The sequence below is a fragment of the Leuciscus leuciscus genome (genome assembly GCF_965113295.1).
Source record: "Leuciscus leuciscus genome assembly, chromosome: 2".
Lineage (NCBI taxonomy): Eukaryota > Metazoa > Chordata > Actinopteri > Cypriniformes > Leuciscidae > Leuciscus > Leuciscus leuciscus.
Window position 1 is genome coordinate 56,994,857 of NC_138726.1, and position 17,474 is coordinate 57,012,330.

The 17,474-nt window shown below is 37.0% G+C and overlaps 4 protein-coding genes and 1 long non-coding RNA gene across 6 annotated transcripts in view; 4 read left to right on the top strand and 1 right to left on the bottom strand.

The window, feature by feature from the left end:
- The window catches only part of LOC309493376, a 166,596-nt gene that overhangs the window by 40,186 nt on the left and 108,936 nt on the right, over positions 1–17,474 (top strand). The window lies entirely within an intron of this gene.
- The window catches only part of LOC309493243 (SLAM family member 8-like), a 47,398-nt gene that overhangs the window by 311 nt on the left and 29,613 nt on the right, over positions 1–17,474 (bottom strand). The window contains exons 1-4 of one of the 2 annotated variants that reach the window (XM_082162401.1): positions 3,585–3,743; positions 2,273–2,581; positions 1,639–1,896; positions 1–13 (exon numbers count right to left, since the gene is read on the bottom strand). The exon at positions 1–13 is cut by the window's left edge and continues 118 nt beyond it. In XM_082162401.1, the coding sequence (XP_082018527.1) occupies positions 1–13; positions 1,639–1,896; positions 2,273–2,581; positions 3,585–3,648 (644 nt within the window). In that variant the 5' untranslated portion in view covers positions 3,649–3,743. Of the gene's footprint in view, positions 14–1,638; positions 1,897–2,272; positions 2,582–3,584; positions 3,744–7,626; positions 7,889–8,260; positions 8,570–17,474 lie in introns of those variants that run through there. The other variant, XM_082162400.1, reaches the window with a different exon arrangement.
- LOC309490230 (histone H2A-like) lies at positions 12,988–13,608 on the top strand. The gene has a single exon (XM_082159280.1). It carries the CDS (start codon positions 13,008–13,010, stop codon positions 13,392–13,394), a length of 387 nt encoding a protein of 128 aa, XP_082015406.1. The 5' UTR covers positions 12,988–13,007; the 3' UTR covers positions 13,395–13,608.
- LOC309483603 (histone H4) lies at positions 14,463–15,749 on the top strand. The gene has a single exon (XM_082149500.1). The coding sequence runs from the start codon at positions 14,513–14,515 to the stop codon at positions 14,822–14,824; it is 312 nt and encodes a 103-aa protein (XP_082005626.1). The 5' UTR covers positions 14,463–14,512; the 3' UTR covers positions 14,825–15,749.
- Positions 16,196–16,631, top strand: LOC309484713 (histone H2B-like). The gene has a single exon (XM_082151053.1). It carries the CDS (start codon positions 16,230–16,232, stop codon positions 16,602–16,604), a length of 375 nt encoding a protein of 124 aa, XP_082007179.1. The 5' UTR covers positions 16,196–16,229; the 3' UTR covers positions 16,605–16,631.

A 17,474-nucleotide genomic window follows, 5' to 3' on the forward strand; every position in this document is an offset into this window, starting at 1 on the left:
ACAGAAATCTGACCTGAAAAACAGAAACACGAGAACATTATTGAGCAACATTACAGAGCTCTGGATATTTTTCCTCCCATCTCATATTATTCCACCACCATTTCCCTTTTACAGCTCTGCATGTATTACAGGAATAGTTCATTCCAAAAAATAATATCCTGCCAAATTTACTGACCATCATGTTGTTCAAACCTGTTTGAATTTCTTTCTTGTGTGGAAAATAAAAGATATTTTGAGTGTGACAGCATTTACCCCGAACTAACTAACGTTCTGTCAAGATTATCTCAAAGTTATGAACAAACGTTCTTCCTTCCAGTAACGTTAATAAAATGTTTGTTCAAAGTTATCTGGTTTTTAATAATGTTTTCAAAACATTAGCACAAAAATGTATAATTTTTTGGTAACACTTTAGTCATTACTATTGTGTTCCCATGATCTTCACTTTAGAATACTGATCCAAATAATTAGTAGTTCCTTTAGAATGATGTAGTAATACTTGATTCATTACTAATGGGCTACCATTACATTATATTAAACATTGTGCATTATAAATATTTATTAACCTGTATATAGTAGTTCTTATAGTCTTCAGTGAGGTATTAAAAATAGTAGTTATTGATTAGCTAATAGTGAACTACCACTTTTGTAAGGCTTTTGTAAGGTTTTGGATAGTAATGAATAAAGTGTTACTACATCTTTCTAAAGGAACTACTAATTATTTGGATCAGTTTTCTAAAGTGAAGATCATGGGAACACAATAGTAATGACTAAAGTGTTACCAAATCCATTGGAAGGAATTGCTATTCAAAATCTTACAAAAATCTCAAAAGTTTACAATGACTTCAGTCAATTTTAGGTATTTATCATGTTTTTCACTTTAGAATACTGATCCAAATAATCAGTAGTTCCTTTAAAATGATGTAGTAATACTTGAGTCATTACTAGTGGGTTACCATTACCTTTTATTATAAATTATGCATTATTCATGTTAATTTTGAACCTATAGATAGTAGTTCTCTGGGAGGTATGAAAAAAATAGTAGTTATTGATTAGCTAATAATGAACTACTACATTCATCTGAGCGCGATTACTTACTAATTCGTTAATCAGAGTTTCTTGTTAGTTAATAGTAGTTACTAGAGTGTTACTAATGCATTACTCATTTGTTCCTGTGTAGTTATTCATTAATGAAGGAACAGTATTCTAAAGTGTTACCCATTTTTATTTTTATTTTTTTATTTTTTTTCGTTTTAGTTGGAGGTTCATCGAACATTTTTAAATGCTAACATTAATGCAACTTGTTTCAGAATGTTCATATATTTAAAAATAACATTCCCAAAATGTTTGCAGAATAATAAAAAGGAATGTTTCCTTCGTTCCAACACACGTATAGCCAAGAAAAAAAGAACATTAGAACATTCTTTTCTTTTTTTTTTTTTCTTTTTTTTGCTAACTTAGTGGGAACATTAGAAAATAGACCTATTTGTTGTTAGCTGGGTAGAGTATTGACTGTGCTTTAATCACTTCTATAGTTCCTTTTGGTTTCCAAAAATTATGTTTCTTCAGAGTATATAATAAGTTTAATCATTTAATCCATATAGAAGTTAAGCAATTCAGTATTTTTATGCAAAACTGTACCCGCTGATTTCCCTGTGCACACTACAGTCTTGTGTGTGTTCTTGATGCTGACGGTGTTGTTGGCGGTGCAGGTGAGTGTAGCGTTCTCTGCTGGACGACGGCTGATGTTCAGGTTCTGTCCAGTCTTGGCCAGATCTCCACTCCAGCTGTAGGAGGGATTCGGATCACCGGACGCCAGACACCGAAGATGAAACACACACATGTTTCTTGACTCCAGCCAGGAATCACTGAGCTCAATCTGTACATCTCTGATGAGATCTGGAGGAGAATAATATACAAAGTCAATTATATTTACATTTTGAAAATAAAGGTTATTTTTGGTGTCTATATGGTTCCATGAAGAACCTTTCACATCCATTGAACCTTAATTGTACAAAAGGTTTTGTTTTGGGGTTTATTTTTTATAGTGGAAAATAGTGCTTTACTCTAGAACTGTTCACTGGAAGATTCTTCTCTGACATCACTATGAAAATTCACTTTTTGAATCGTTATTTTTAAAGGTGTTCGGTTTCTTTAATAAAGGAACTATTTAACTTCAGCTAAATGGCTATAGACTTATTTAACTCCAGTTCTTGAATGTTTATGTGTGTTTACATTAACAGCATTGACAGGATGAATATCCAGTTAAACTCACCATGAACATGCAGCTCAATGACTTTTGTTGGAAGTTGACCAGATTTTTTTTCTGCAACAATAGAGAAGCTTCCAGAATCCTGGAGTTTCAGGTCTTCTATTGTTATACTAATATTGTCCTTATACATCTTTAACCTTTCATGAAATAATGGACGTTTCACCAGTTTGATCTGATCTTTCTCATACTCAGCGAATTCAATTCCATTATATTCCCACTGCACTGCAAGACCTTCTTTTCTATAATCAGCAGTTAAATCCAGTGAGTCTCCGACAGCTTTGTGCACCTGAACATCTGGATCAGCTCGTGACACTACAACACACAACAAACAACTCTGGTTACAAATCATCACAAAATCATGCCATATTTTTCACATTCAGCATAAGATAATTAGTTTGGCAACAACATCATCAGAACCAATGAGAAAAAGGGAACAGAGAAGGCAAATGTTAAATAAACCATCAAAAGAAGCTCACGGCATTTGAGGTGAGGGTTTATCATCTCAGACCATCTCACACTTCTCACTCACTCTTATCTTCTTAAGAACAGAATAAGAAAACAGAAAAATAATATCTTTATTCCCACCGGATATCTGCATGTCAGACTCTAGCACATGGCCTGTAATGGTTTGTAATGTATATTTGCACAATGACTCGTGATCTGCATTTTCGGCTCATTGTTTCGGGTGTCCATTCTCGCTCAATAAAGGAAGTGTTTCGCACCCCCTCCTCCACCACCATCACCTCAACAGTGCCACTTGTTTTATAAATGTTGCACATTTGAAAAAATATACATTCTTCCATAGCAATGAATTAAAAGTGAACTTAAAACCCTGAAATAATATATCATTTTGTAACATGCAAGGCTGGTTGCAACAGAATAACGGTCGATTACATTTGGCCACATTCTGTGAAGTTAAGGCTTGAGGTTTCCTGAGCTGAACTTTTCTCTTTTCTCACCGATGAAACACAGATAAGACTTAAACACAACATGCTTGATCATTTATCTCATCAATGGAAAGCTTATTTATTAATCTCAATTTAAAATAATTGACCTATGTGAATGGTTTTGTGGTCCAGGGTCACATTTAGTTACATCGGCCTATTTAATAAACAGAAACATATATTTCATTTATTTTAAGTTACTACATGTGATATGACACACATAGACCTATGGATGCATATATGAAAACAAGATATGGAATCACAAGCAGTTTTTTACATGCATATTAACTCCCTGTACACACCAAACACAAATAAGGAAGTGTCTTACAGCCTGTTGAGACATTAACTGAGATGTTTCTGAAGATACTCACCCTGGAGAAGGAAAAGCAGGAGAACTGCTAAAATGGAGCAGCGGGACTCTTGAAAGATGTTCATGTCCGGACGTTTAGACGACAGACTGAGGCATCAGAGAAACACAGAAGAGAGAAAACGACTTCCTCAGTTGATCACGCAGAGTTATTCGTGTCTCTCAGTTTGTGCACATTTGACCACAGCTCTGTGGCTGTTCTGACACTAATAATTGTGTAAGACATTTAACAACACAAGAGACATTTAAGTTTCAAGTTTCAAGTTTGTATTTATTTATATAGCACATTTAAAAACAGCAAATATGGCTGACCAAAGTGCTGAACAAAACACAAGAGACAAGGACAAACCACACATTCATGACAAAAACTCATAATTAATTAAAAGCTAAAGAACAAAAAAAAGTAGGTTTTAAGAAAAGATTTAAAAATAGTTAAAGACTGAGCCGATCTGATGTTGATCTGGGGACGGACAAAAGTCTCTTATCACCAGACCTCAGGTTTCGTGTGGGATTGTGTGGACAGAGTAGCTCGGACAAATAGCTTCTGCCAGATTATGTAAAGATTTAAAAACAAAGAGAACAATTTTAAACTCAATTCTAAAATGCACATGCAGCCGATGCAGCGATTTCAAGATAGGACAAACATGATCAAATTTACGTTTTCTTTTGAGGAACTTTGCAGCAGCATTTTGTACTAATTGGAGGCGAGCAATAGAGTATTTGGACATGCCATAGTAAAGAGAGTTACAATAATCCAAACGAAAGCGGAATTTAAAGCGGAAGACGATATAACGGCAGCCCACATTATTTTGTGTATGGGTATAGGCCCATTTTTTAGCCCATTATCTCTTGTTTTGTTGATTGTTATTACACCCCACTGTGGTATGCAGTGCACAGGAGACCCACACCACAGGGGGCGCCATTGTGCCAAAAATAATTATTTGAAAATCTCCTTTGATAAAACTTTTTAAACATGTTAGTCTGTGCAGTGTGAATTGGCCTTAACCCCTCTTCCAGAAGCAGCTATAGTCTTCCCAGTAGGATTGGGTAGTTTGAGACCCAGTGTCGACACACGTCTCGAGTTTTTGACGTACTGGTGCATCGAAACACTGTTCCGGAGCATCGCTTGAAATGAGGCTATCACGTGACCGGTGGAAATAAAGCTTTGTTGCCTCACTGACACTGACACGTCACGCTGGGCTCAAATACAAAGCGTGTCGATTGCGCTGTCCCATACCCGCTATCCATTTAGTGCAATATTATAATTATATCGGTCATGCCTGTATGCATATAGCTTTGTTTAATGTGGTGTATTGTTGTTATTCTTGAATAACATATGTAATTGCTTTTGTATTTGTGTTTCTTAACAATGTGCATGTTTGTTGTTTCGTAAGGAACAATGAAAAATCACATATTCCTAATGTATTGGCCTAGAAGGTGAAAAGACAAAAGTTTGATGCGAGTAAAAATGAAGAACAGAAAGTCTTTATTGTCATTGTATTGTGCAAAATACAATGAAATTAGAAAAACTCTATCGCTACACACACACACACACACACACACACACCGCCATTTTTCTAATGACATATTATGCTTATTAAATGGACAATTAAACGTTACAATGACATCCCAATGAACAAAGCATTGAATGACACAGTTGGTGTAGGAATTTTTATTGACCACCAGATGGCGAAGTAGAGCACTATGTCAAAAGCTTCAAAGCACAAATAAAACACAGTTTGTTGTAAAAGCCTCACAAAAGCCTCGTCTGGCACATCGCTACTTTCAGGCCAGGCTCAACCCTGCTTAGCTTCAGTGTGTGTGTGTGTGTGTGTGTGTGTGTGTGTGTGTGTGTGTGTGTGTGTGTGTGTGTGTGTGTGTGTGTGTGTGTGTGTGTGTGTGTGTGTGTGTGTGTGTGTGTGTGTGTGTGTGTGTGTGTGTGTGTGTGTGTGTGTGTGTAAAAGCTTCAGGTCGATCGCTGCTGGCTTGGGTTGTGGGTCTCCTCAAGCATCCCATATAGCCTACATCTGGCTTTCCAGGCATAGATCAGCATGGGTGTCTTTACATGTTGTTCATTGGCATTTAGTTGCTCATCTCCACTATGTTGTGCACAAAAGCACATCCTATAGGAATAATTGACAGGCCACACCCGATGGTAATGCGGCCATGACACGAAGCGGATCCGTTGTTTTGATCACCATTCAGGGTTTGTGTTCACACTACAGAGTGTTAAAATAACACTGAAGCACTGCTGGAGTTAATTAAAGTATTCAGTGGTGATTGGCCATTAGTGGCACCTGATGCTAATGACTAAAATCACTGAAGAAAAGAGGAACAAACATGTGACGTCGCCATTATGCTGATCGGTGTGTCCCGTAGTTGGGCTCTTGATTTCTTATGCAAGCCTTTTCTTTGCCTATTTTAACTGACTTTACTGTGTCAAATCAGGTGACATCATCATGAAGTGGTCTGATGCACTGATCAGAAGTGTGCTTTATCATTAATACATTTCAATATAGGCGTGGCGAGATGAAGCCTCATGACGCATTGAAGCTTTTCAGCCAAATGGTTCACAAAAGGGTTTGTTTCTCAAGGCTTCGTTTGCTCACACCACCTGGTGGTCAAAGAGTGTAAAACAAGCAGATCCATTACAGATGGCCTGATGTGATCTTTGACACACTGTATTTTGCGCCAGTTAAGGCTTAGAAATAACGGTGAAGAAAACACAGATTTAAAAAACAAAGTAAATTTTATATTAGTATTCACTTTAAACTTGTAGAAATTAAAGTGTAAATATCAACATTATAAAATGAAGTTAAACCTACTCAACTTTCTGATACTGGTGTTCCCATCATGCACTGGGGCATGGATGATTAATTAGGTTGCATCTTTCATCATTGCTTTTGTTGTTTGGTTTAGTAACTTGTTTTGTGATATCTGGAGTTCATCTTCTACTCAAAATGAAACATTCATACTAAAAAATGATCCATCGAATGTTACTGTTAATGTAAACCAAGTATTGAGGTCTCTTTGTTCGGGTGGTTACCAAATTATTAATATAGTGTAGATGTGTCATCTAATGTCTACGTTGTTATTAACTTAGACGTTTCTAAATAAAGCATACACTTTAAATGCATGGCAAAATTCAATGTTGTTTTAAAGAGTACTGCAAAGTAAAAGTAGAAATTACTCAACAAATTCTAATTAGCCTCATTAAAGTTACTTATTTTCTTTGTTAATTGTACTTAACTTGGTTAAGTATATTTACTTAATTCCATGTGTGAAATTTGGACTACTTTAAATAATCTGCATGCAACTTGTAAAAGGAAACATTAAAGTTGACTTTTTTTTTCAGTGTGTGATATTATAGTGACATCCAGCACTTAATGTGACAATCAGATATTCTGAAGAATGAAGAAAACACATTGTGAGCGTAAGATATTAACTACAGTGTTATTCAGACTCTCATAGACATTCACAATCAGCTTATGAAACAATGGCAACATGCTTCATACTGCAGTGCATGATGGGTACCAGCAAAATCCACTCATGACTCCCAGCATGCATTGCAGCATGACTAAATTACACATTTGTATTCTATTATTATTTAGATTTGAAAATGTTCATATTTCCATTGTTGAGGTTTGTATGATGAGTGTGTCTAAATTTTTACACAAGAGATGTTGTAGCATTTTTGAAAGATCTCACACAGATATCTTCATTTTTTCTTTATTTATTAATGCTTCAGCTTCATAATTATGAATACTTAAATACTCTTTAAACCCAAAATGTCTGAGCCAACAGTATAAAATACCTTTTTGTAATTAATACCAGGTTGTAATTAATTTTATGTACAAATCATGATGAAAGAAATAGGCTAACGAGATCATTTTAGGGCAATGTAACCAATATACACACATAACCTTGCCATTCTAAGGGTGTCAAAAATAGTTTTTAGTGGTCATTACTTATTTAAAAAAATATAACATTTTTAATTGTATAATCCTTATTAATACTTGAGACTTAAGTATTCAACATTTTTACACAGAATCTTGAACCCTTCCCTGTGCACACTACAGTCTGGATCTTGTTCTTGATGCTGACGGTGTTGTTGGCGGTGCAGGTGAGTGTAGCGCTCTCTGCTGGACGGAGGCTGATGTTCAGGTACTTTCCAGTCTCCACCAGATCTCCACTCCAGCTGTAGGAGGGATTCGGATCACCGGACGCCAGACACCGAAGATGAAACACACACGTTTTTTGACTCCAGCCAGGAATTATTGAACTCAATCTGTACATCTCTGATGAGATCTGGAGGAGAATAATACGCAAAATCAAATAAATTTACATTTTGAAAATAAAGGTTATTTTTGGTGTCTATATGGTTCCATGAAGAACCTTTCACATCCATTGAACCTTAATTGTACAAAAGGTTTTGTTTTGGGTTTTTTTATAGTGGAAAATAGTGCTTTACTCTAGAACTGTTCACTGGAAGATTCTTCTATGACATCACTATGAAAATTTGCTTTTTGAATCGTTATTTTTAAAGGTGTTCGATTTCCTTCATAAAGTAACTATTTAACTTCAGCTAAATGACTATAGACTTATTTAACTCCAGTTCTTGAATGTTTATGTGTGTTTACATTAACAGCATTGACAGGATGAATATCCAGTTAAACTCACCATGAACATGCAGCTCAATGACTTTTGTTGGAAGTTGACCAAATTTTTTTTCTGCAATAATAGAGAAGCTTCCAGAATCCTGGAGTTTCAGGTCTTCTATTGTTATACTAATATTGTCCTTATACATCTTTAACCTTTCATGAAATAATGGAGATTTCACCAGTTTGAACTGATCTTTGTCATACTCAGCAAATGCAATCCCATTATATTCCCACTGCACTGCAAGACCTTCTTTTGGATAATCAGCAGTTAAATCCAGTGAGTCTCCGACAGCTTTGTGCACCTGAACATCTGGATCAGCTCGTGACACTACAACACACAACAAACAACTCTGGTTACAAATCAACGCAAAATCATGCCATATTTTTCACATTCAACATAAGATCATTAGTTTTGTCAACAACATCATCAGAACCAATGAGAAAAAGGGAACAGAGATGGCAAATGTTAAATAAACCATCAAAAGAAGCTCACGGCATTTGAGGAGAGGATTTATCATCACAGACCATCTCACACTTATCACAAATTCACTCTTATCTTCTTAAGAACAGAATAAGAAAACAGAAAAATAATAAAAAAAAATATTCCCACCAGATTTCTGAATTTATCATATTTGCACAATGACTCGTGATCTCTGGCTGTATTTTCGGCTCATCGCCCCTGTGTCCATCCGCGCTTTACAAATGAAGCGTAAGAATTTAGACGACAGACTGAGGCATCAGAGAAACACAGAAGAGAGGAAACGACTTCCTCCGTTGTTCACGCTGAGTTGGGCTATTTGTGTCTCTCAGTTTGTGCACATTTGTCCACAGCTCTGTGGCTGTTCTGACACTAACATGGACTAACAGCTTTCCTGTAGCTCAGTGGTAAGAGCATTGCGTTAACAAGGTTGTGGGTTCGATCCCAGGGGATTGCACATACCTATGTATAAATGTATAGGATAATGCAATGTAAGTCGCTTTGGATAAAAGCGTCTGCCAAATGCATAAATGTAAATGTAAAAATGTAACAATTGTGTAAGACATTTAAAGGAACACTCCACCGTTTTTTGAAAAAGGGCTTATTCACCGTCTTTCCAACATTTAGATAGGTGGGCAAATGCATTTTTGTCTCAGTGCATGCATTGTTTTAGTTTGACAGGGTCGGCGCTAGCTTAGCTTAGCTTAATGAATGGAATCCTTTGTTGCCAGCTAGCATGTCCTGAGTAAAAGTGATAAAAAAAATAAAAAAAAATTACTTCTTGTGGCCTGCGTATTCACAACGAGTACAAATAGCAATGCAGATTAAGAGGCGATTTCCTAGGCAGATATTGACTTGGGACTATATTGGGGTGAAGCACAGGCGAAGCACTGCTACTTGGGCGCAGAGATATCACGCAACACCTGAAATCCCCCCTCGTTGAGCCTGGTCATCGATGGCAGTACCCACTCGCCACAGCACAGACACTCTATTTCAGTCGGCATAGGTTGGCATATTCCCCCACACTCACACCACCAGTTCGTGTTGGCTCTCATCCTCACGTCCTCAGGCTGTTGAGCGATCGCACCTTCCTCCTCCTGTCGTTCTATTTCCAAAGCACGCACTGCTCCTCCTTTCAAACTCTGGTTCATAGAGGCATGTTTCTGGATCTTGACTATCTGAGAAGTCACCCTCCTCGTCTCTCACAAAATCCGCCATGTTCATCGCCATTCACTATGTCTACTGTAGGAAAAATAGCCAGCTATTCACGCCGGTATGTTGACGGAAGTCGTGGGATTTCATGTGCTGCGTAATATCTCTGCGCCCAAGTAGCAGTGCTTCGCCTGTGCTTCACCCCAATATAGTCCCATGTCAATATCTGCCTAGTGTTAATCTGCATCGCTATTTGTACTCATTGTACCAATCATATGTTTTTGAATGATGTGTGTGTGCCCTTTCAGAAAACTCATGACTTTGAGTGTGTGTGTGTGTATAAATAACAAATAGGGGAAATGAAACTATACAGATGACTAGGTTTGAAACCCTGTGATTAAAGGGATAGTTCACTCAAAAATGAAAATTGTGTCATCACTTACTCAACCTTGTGTTGTTCTAAACCACTAACTTCCATAGTGGGGAAAAAAAAATACTATGGAAGTCAATGGGGTCCATCAACTGTTTGGTTACCAACATTCTTCAAAATATCTTCGTTTGTGTTCAACAGAACAGAGAAACCCATACAGGTTTAGAACAACACGAGGTTGAGTAAGTGATGACACAATTTTCATTTTGAGTGAACTATCCCTTTAAGAAGGAATCATTACCTAGCAACAGAAGGTCTTGTCTAAAAAGAACCAATCAAATTATGTAATGTGTCATGTCATTTTGCCATACCCCTTATTCTATAAAAACTGCTGTATTTGTGTTTTCGGGTGGGATTCTCAATGGGATTTGTCTGAGATCCTCTGGCCTTGCTTCTTGGTAGAGATTCCCTGAGAACTGCTCGTGAACTCTTCCGGCCGTGATTAAAGCATTTAATGGACATTTGCTGAAGTCTTTTTGTCGATTATTCCTGTGCATGAAGTACGCTAGTTTAGGGAAGCAAGTTACCCACTGCACAATGTGACGTCGGAGTGACGTCTTTTCTATGTAATTTTTGGACGTCCAATTTCGGCCCACTCAAGGGGTTGTTTTGTAACGCCAGGCAAGTCTTTTTTCGACGTCTACCGCAAGTCTAAGGCTCTTCCAGAAGCGGACGGTGTGTTTTCTCCGCTCATGTTTGGAGCAAAACTGAAGTGGTAAAATCATTTTGGGGAGTAAAAACAACATATACATCGAGTAGAGACATTGAACTTTATTTGCAGCCCAAACATCTGGAACGTGTGGATTCACGTGTAACAGATGTGGGCCGAATCTGGGCCGACACTATGTTGCTGTCTGATGTTGGCATGTTGATATTTGTTGTTCTAGTGTGTTCATGCTGTGCAAATACATTTAGACCTCATTATTGAGAATGTTGATGTTTTCATTCTACAGAAACGTCCACTTTTGGTATGGCAAGATGTTTTAAAATGTATTTCCTTTTCTAAAATTTAAACTTAGACCACATTATTAGATTACCCTTTTACTTTATGAATACACATAAAGGACAGCTTAATATTTTTATATATATATATATATATATATATATATATATATATATATATATATATATATATATATATATATATATATATATATATATTGTGCATTTATTTAAAAGCCGCATATACCATTTTTTTTGTCACTGTTGTTACCTTACTTATTTGGCAATATTAAATGTTTTTATGAAATATTATATTTTTTTCAGCACATGTAGTCAGAGTTACAGAATAATAATAATAATAATAATGCAACAAATACGGAGATGTTTTATTTATTTTAATCAGGTTTGTTAAAAGTGTGATTGAATGATGTTAGTTCATTTGCACAACCATGTATTTGCTATAACGATGAAAATATTTGAAAAACAGTTATAATCAAGAAATGATGCAATCCTTTAAATCTGAACTTTTGAGAGTATCAGAATTAAATGGATGTAAAATTATTATCATTTCAGATATGACATTTTATTTAATGTGACAGAAAAAAAAACACAGTAACACCAATGAATCACCAGTGAGATACATAAGACCAAATATCCTTATTCTTCAACTATAATTAAGTAGATGAGACTAAATTGTTACATTTGGCATACAATCTAAATTAATAGCTTTGAATAAAGTTGATCTATAAATAGGAGTCACTGGTGTTAACTGGTGTTATCCATAAGAAAAGTGTCTTGGTGACAGTGACAGTAAACAGTGACAGTTTTCATGAAAAATATACAAAATGGCTGCTGCAAGACAAACCACATGTTGTAAATCATGGTATACTAACTAAATGAAGTAGTTTAATACATTTATATTCATACATTTATATTTTAGTTTATTTATTTATTATTATTTGTACAATTCCCTAACAATAAAGTAGGTCATACTAGTGAGTTTAACTAGAAGCTTCATGAAATCATGAGATAAATGGAAACATTTCTGATAAATGAAAATAGACAGTGGACTTATCATGGGCCTTTCTTCATAGATCTTCAGGAAGTTGGAAGAAGGAAGTCAAGCTATATTTTTATAGTTATGTATACATTATTGTATCTTAAATGGTAGACACACCGCTTAATGGCCTCAAAATAAAGCAGTTTCCCATAACTGTGGGGACGAGCACTTCTGTGATGATTGGAATTCTATATAATTAATTAAAAAACAAACATTGACACATTGATGGCTCAAGAAGGTGTAATTGTTCAAATAACATATTGTTTCATTTTAAAATATAAAGAAATTCTAACCCCAAAGTGTTTTTCAAGGTTTCTGTAAAGGCAAGGGACAGAAAAATTGACATTTCCATAGAATGTACGTACGTTTACATATTTATACCAGTAAACTATGAAACTATTCTGCTTCAAGACCGACTCGTTTAACTTTTAATCACACATTATTAACATTATCACCATTAAAAAAGAGCCCAGCCATTACCCTTTAAAAGGAAGACTAGCGGCATTAAATGAAACTACAGAATGACGTGTTTAAGTGTCAGTAGCAGAAAGGGGTGTTTGGTGTTTGGAGGGAAGATCACTGATTGGCTGGGAATGTTCTCAGATTTCAGCCAATAGGAGACTAGCACGCTTTCTTTATAACTCACCTCACAACGGGCAACCGCATTATATTTTTGTTCAAGCCTTCGCTAGTTGTAAACCGCAATGAGTGGAAGAGGTAAAACCGGGGGAAAGGCTCGCGCTAAGGCCAAGAGTCGCTCTTCCAGGGCGGGACTTCAGTTCCCCGTCGGCCGTGTTCACAGGCTTCTCCGCAAAGGCAACTATGCCCAGCGCGTCGGTGCCGGAGCTCCGGTGTATTTGGCCGCTGTGCTCGAGTATCTGACCGCTGAGATCCTGGAGTTGGCTGGAAACGCCGCTCGGGACAACAAGAAGACCCGCATCATCCCTCGACACCTGCAGCTGGCGGTGCGCAATGACGAGGAGCTGAACAAGCTTCTGGGTGGCGTGACCATCGCTCAGGGTGGTGTGTTGCCCAACATTCAGGCCGTGCTGCTGCCCAAGAAGACCGAGAAGCCCGCGAAGGCCAAGTAGATTGACGGAAGCTTCTCTTCAAACTAAAGGCTCTTTTTAGAGCCACCCAATATTTCCCCAAGAGAGTTATTTCATATATTGTATCACTATATAAATTGGTATCAGCCCAGCATAGAACTAAGTCAGTTTTGTACCGAACGTTGTTAATATTGTCTTAAAAGTAAATGAAATATAAGCACTTTTAATGCAAGTAACACGCTGTATTATGAACATATGGCACTGCGCGGTTATTTCCCTCCATTGTGCTATGAAAAAAATTTTTTTCACTGTATGTGATCTAGGTTTATTCCTATTCGCGTCTCAATTTTTTATATTAGTTAACATAAAACGAACAATTATGGGTCATGATACACAAATATAAGACTGATTTAATCTATTTTCTAGCTTTGTCTTTGTGTACCCGAAAAAAAGACTGAGCTTGAAAGCAGGAGGCGCACAGCCATTGGCCAGGTCCAGGACACCAACTTGTGCGCCATCCACGCCAAGAGAGTCACCATCATGCCCAAAGACATCCAGCTGGCCCGTCGCGTCCGCGGAGAGCGCGCTTAAATCCACAGCAGTCACTCAAACCCTAAGACTCAATGAAAGATTATTTCCATATTACGGTGTTTTTAAATAAGCACTTCTATATGCCATGGTGGTCTTATAAAATGCTATTTTTATTTAAATCCAAAAGTAAATGAATGGTGGTTTTAGTGTTATGCTACTATATTTAGTTATAATATCATTTGTATGTATAGTTATTAACCCTCATCCTCTCCTACCTGTAACAAATCCTTCCCTTGCGGGTCAAAATGGCTGAAGCCCTTAGATTATACCTTTCTTTTGTCTAGAAAGCTTATCATTTGTAAAATTGTCTATTTTTTTTTAACGCATTCAAGTTTATTTTTATATACTTAAGTTAAATTATATCGTTATCAATATTACTTTAATTATATTTCTTTCCGCTAGTATAAGGCATCAAAAGACTGGCCTCGATTTGGAAATGCGTAACTGGTGACGTCTACTAGAACCGCCCCTGATTTGGTTTCAACTAGGTCCGCTAGCTGATTATAAACTCCTCTTCCCCAGTGGTTTGTCTATCATCTGCTGTTGAGGATTGAAGAGTATCTGTCGTCATGTCTGGAAGAGGAAAAGGCGGTAAAGGTCTCGGGAAAGGAGGCGCTAAGCGTCACCGAAAGGTTCTTCGCGATAATATCCAGGGAATCACTAAACCCGCTATTCGTCGTCTTGCTCGACGTGGCGGCGTCAAGCGTATTTCTGGCCTGATCTATGAAGAGACTCGCGGTGTGTTGAAGGTGTTTCTGGAGAACGTCATTCGTGATGCTGTGACTTACACTGAACACGCCAAGAGAAAGACCGTCACCGCCATGGATGTTGTGTACGCGCTGAAGCGACAGGGACGCACTCTGTACGGGTTCGGGGGTTAAGAGATCCACGAAGAAGAAAAACCCAACGGCTCTTTTAAGAGCCACCCACATTTACACACAAAGAACAAGTTTGAGGTGGTCAAATTGTATTTTTGTAATATATTAATTGTGTTTTCCTTAAACGTTGCCTCAAAATTATATATTAAGCAAATACAAAATATAAACTTAGTTTTAATGTTATTCTCACGATTGTGCTTTGCAGTTAAAACTACATTTTCAAAGAGTTTTGGGCGTTTGTTGTCATTGTGCAATATTTTTTGATGTAGTTTATTATTGTTCTTACATTTGTATTTGCATGTCTTTCAAAATACAGTTTATTCTTCACTGTAGTGGACCTTATATTTGAGTGAATTTCTAACACAGCATGTGTTTTTCAGCCTGGATGTCATAAAGTCAAATTCAGTGCTTTCCACAGATACCAAATGTTTGGAGGTTTCATCATGATTACAACTTCAGCACTCTTATGGAAGATTATAATATTTTGTAATTATCATTTAAATCAGACTTGTATTCAAGTTATTTGTCATAAATCAACATCTCAGGAAAACTAAATGGGGTTTTGGAAGACAAGGTGTATAGGGAAGGAAATTATAAATCGATATTCCTATGAATGTAAACCCCTTTTAATCACATGTTGCCCCAAGAACACAATATGCTAATTAGATCCAGTTAGATACATTGTGTTGAATGGGAATTGCATTTATGGTCTTGTTTACATGCATAATTAAGTGCATGACGTAAAATGGTATATCAATTCATTACATTATATCTTTCATAACATAGCTGAGAATAATTTTTGCACAACGTTTGATTAAACAAATCCTGAAACTTCCCATAGTTTTTGCCTAAACATGTAATTTCTTGTCATTTTATTTTTTAAACAACTGAACACAGCATAGCATATGAATAAAATATAATTTTTCAATCTGTTCATTATTATCTTCTGCGGTTTCTTCTGCTGTAAACAATGCAATGACAGAAAAATACAAAAAAACGTTTCAGGGTCTCAAGGGAATATTCTCATCTTTCAAAGCACAGTATTGTGCAATTATAGTGAATTCATGGAGTTTACACTGTGTGTACGCAGAATACCTGGTTAAAGATTTCTGAAATTATTCACACACTTTCTTATTCATTCCGAAAAAAAATGCGGGAAAACGAAACAGAGTGGAGTCGATGTGGGGGATGGTATTTATAGATGGGCCATTAATATTTTAAAGCTTCTGATTGGTCCGCCTACAAGTCAGTGAATGTGTAATGTGGCCAATGAGGTCACTCTATGGGTTGACGACTCACAATCACAGAGCCTCATTCTTCCCTTTTGAAATTAGCATAGAGCAGTGCATAAAGCCCGCCTGCAGTGATTCAGCTTTATTAGTCTTTGAGTTTCTCTGACTGAAGCATCATGCCTGAACCAGCGAAGTCTGCACCCAAGAAGGGCTCGAAGAAGGCCGTCACTAAAACCGCCGGCAAGGGCGGAAAGAAGCGCAGAAAGTCCAGGAAGGAGAGCTACGCGATCTACGTATACAAAGTTCTGAAGCAGGTTCATCCCGACACCGGGATCTCCTCCAAGGCGATGGGAATCATGAACTCTTTCGTCAACGACATCTTCGAGCGCATCGCCGGTGAAGCGTCTCGTCTCGCTCACTACAACAAGCGCTCCACCATCACATCGAGAGAGATCCAGACCGCCGTGCGTCTGCTGCTGCCCGGAGAGCTGGCCAAACACGCCGTGTCTGAGGGCACAAAGGCTGTGACCAAATACACCAGCTCTAAGTAGAGCGAGTTCAGTTCAACACACACACACACACACACACACACACACACACACACACACACACACAAAGGCTCTTTTAAGAGCCACACATATTGTCTGCAGAAGAGCTTTGATCGTACACTGTTTGAATCCAGTTACTTATTCGTTTGTTACGTATTGACGCTTTCCGTTCCACCTTAAATGACGCGAACTTCCGCGTTTGCTACTTCTTGACGCTCGACTTCGAGACCGTGTGCTTTTCTCTCTTTTTTGCGTTTTTAAAGGTATTGTGTTAGGCCTACTTTTGTGTCTATTTTCAGAATAAACGAATAACAAAAAATGTTTCAATGCAAATAACACTGATATATCAGCGAAAATGGACTGTAAAAATATAAAGGCACATAAGGCTACAGTATTCTTTAATTATTGTACATGTCATAAACTCAATTTAAGGACCATTAACATTCACACTTTTTAGAGACCCTGTTTGTATTGTTTATATTTTCAGAAAATAATATAACATAATTTGAAGGTATTTAAATACATTCAATACATGTTTTTTTATTTTTAAAAAAAATTATTACAAATTAGAATTTAACGAGGTAAACAGATATTATGCTCCAGCTTGGATCCAGCCTCTTATGAAGATTTCAGATGACCCAGCACCTTTGAATATATGATGAAACCTACCCCTGCAAGGACTCCAGAATCAAACATGGATGATTGTACAAAAATGATCATTTTATCATTATTTTAAACTGCACATTAATCTTGGTAAAATTTTTACTAACTTATATAACTGTACTTTCTGTTATCTCATAAAATCCTATTGTGATTTTGTAACACAGAAACCTGCATTTTCTGTAAAACTCCTTTAAAATTATGTATTGTGAA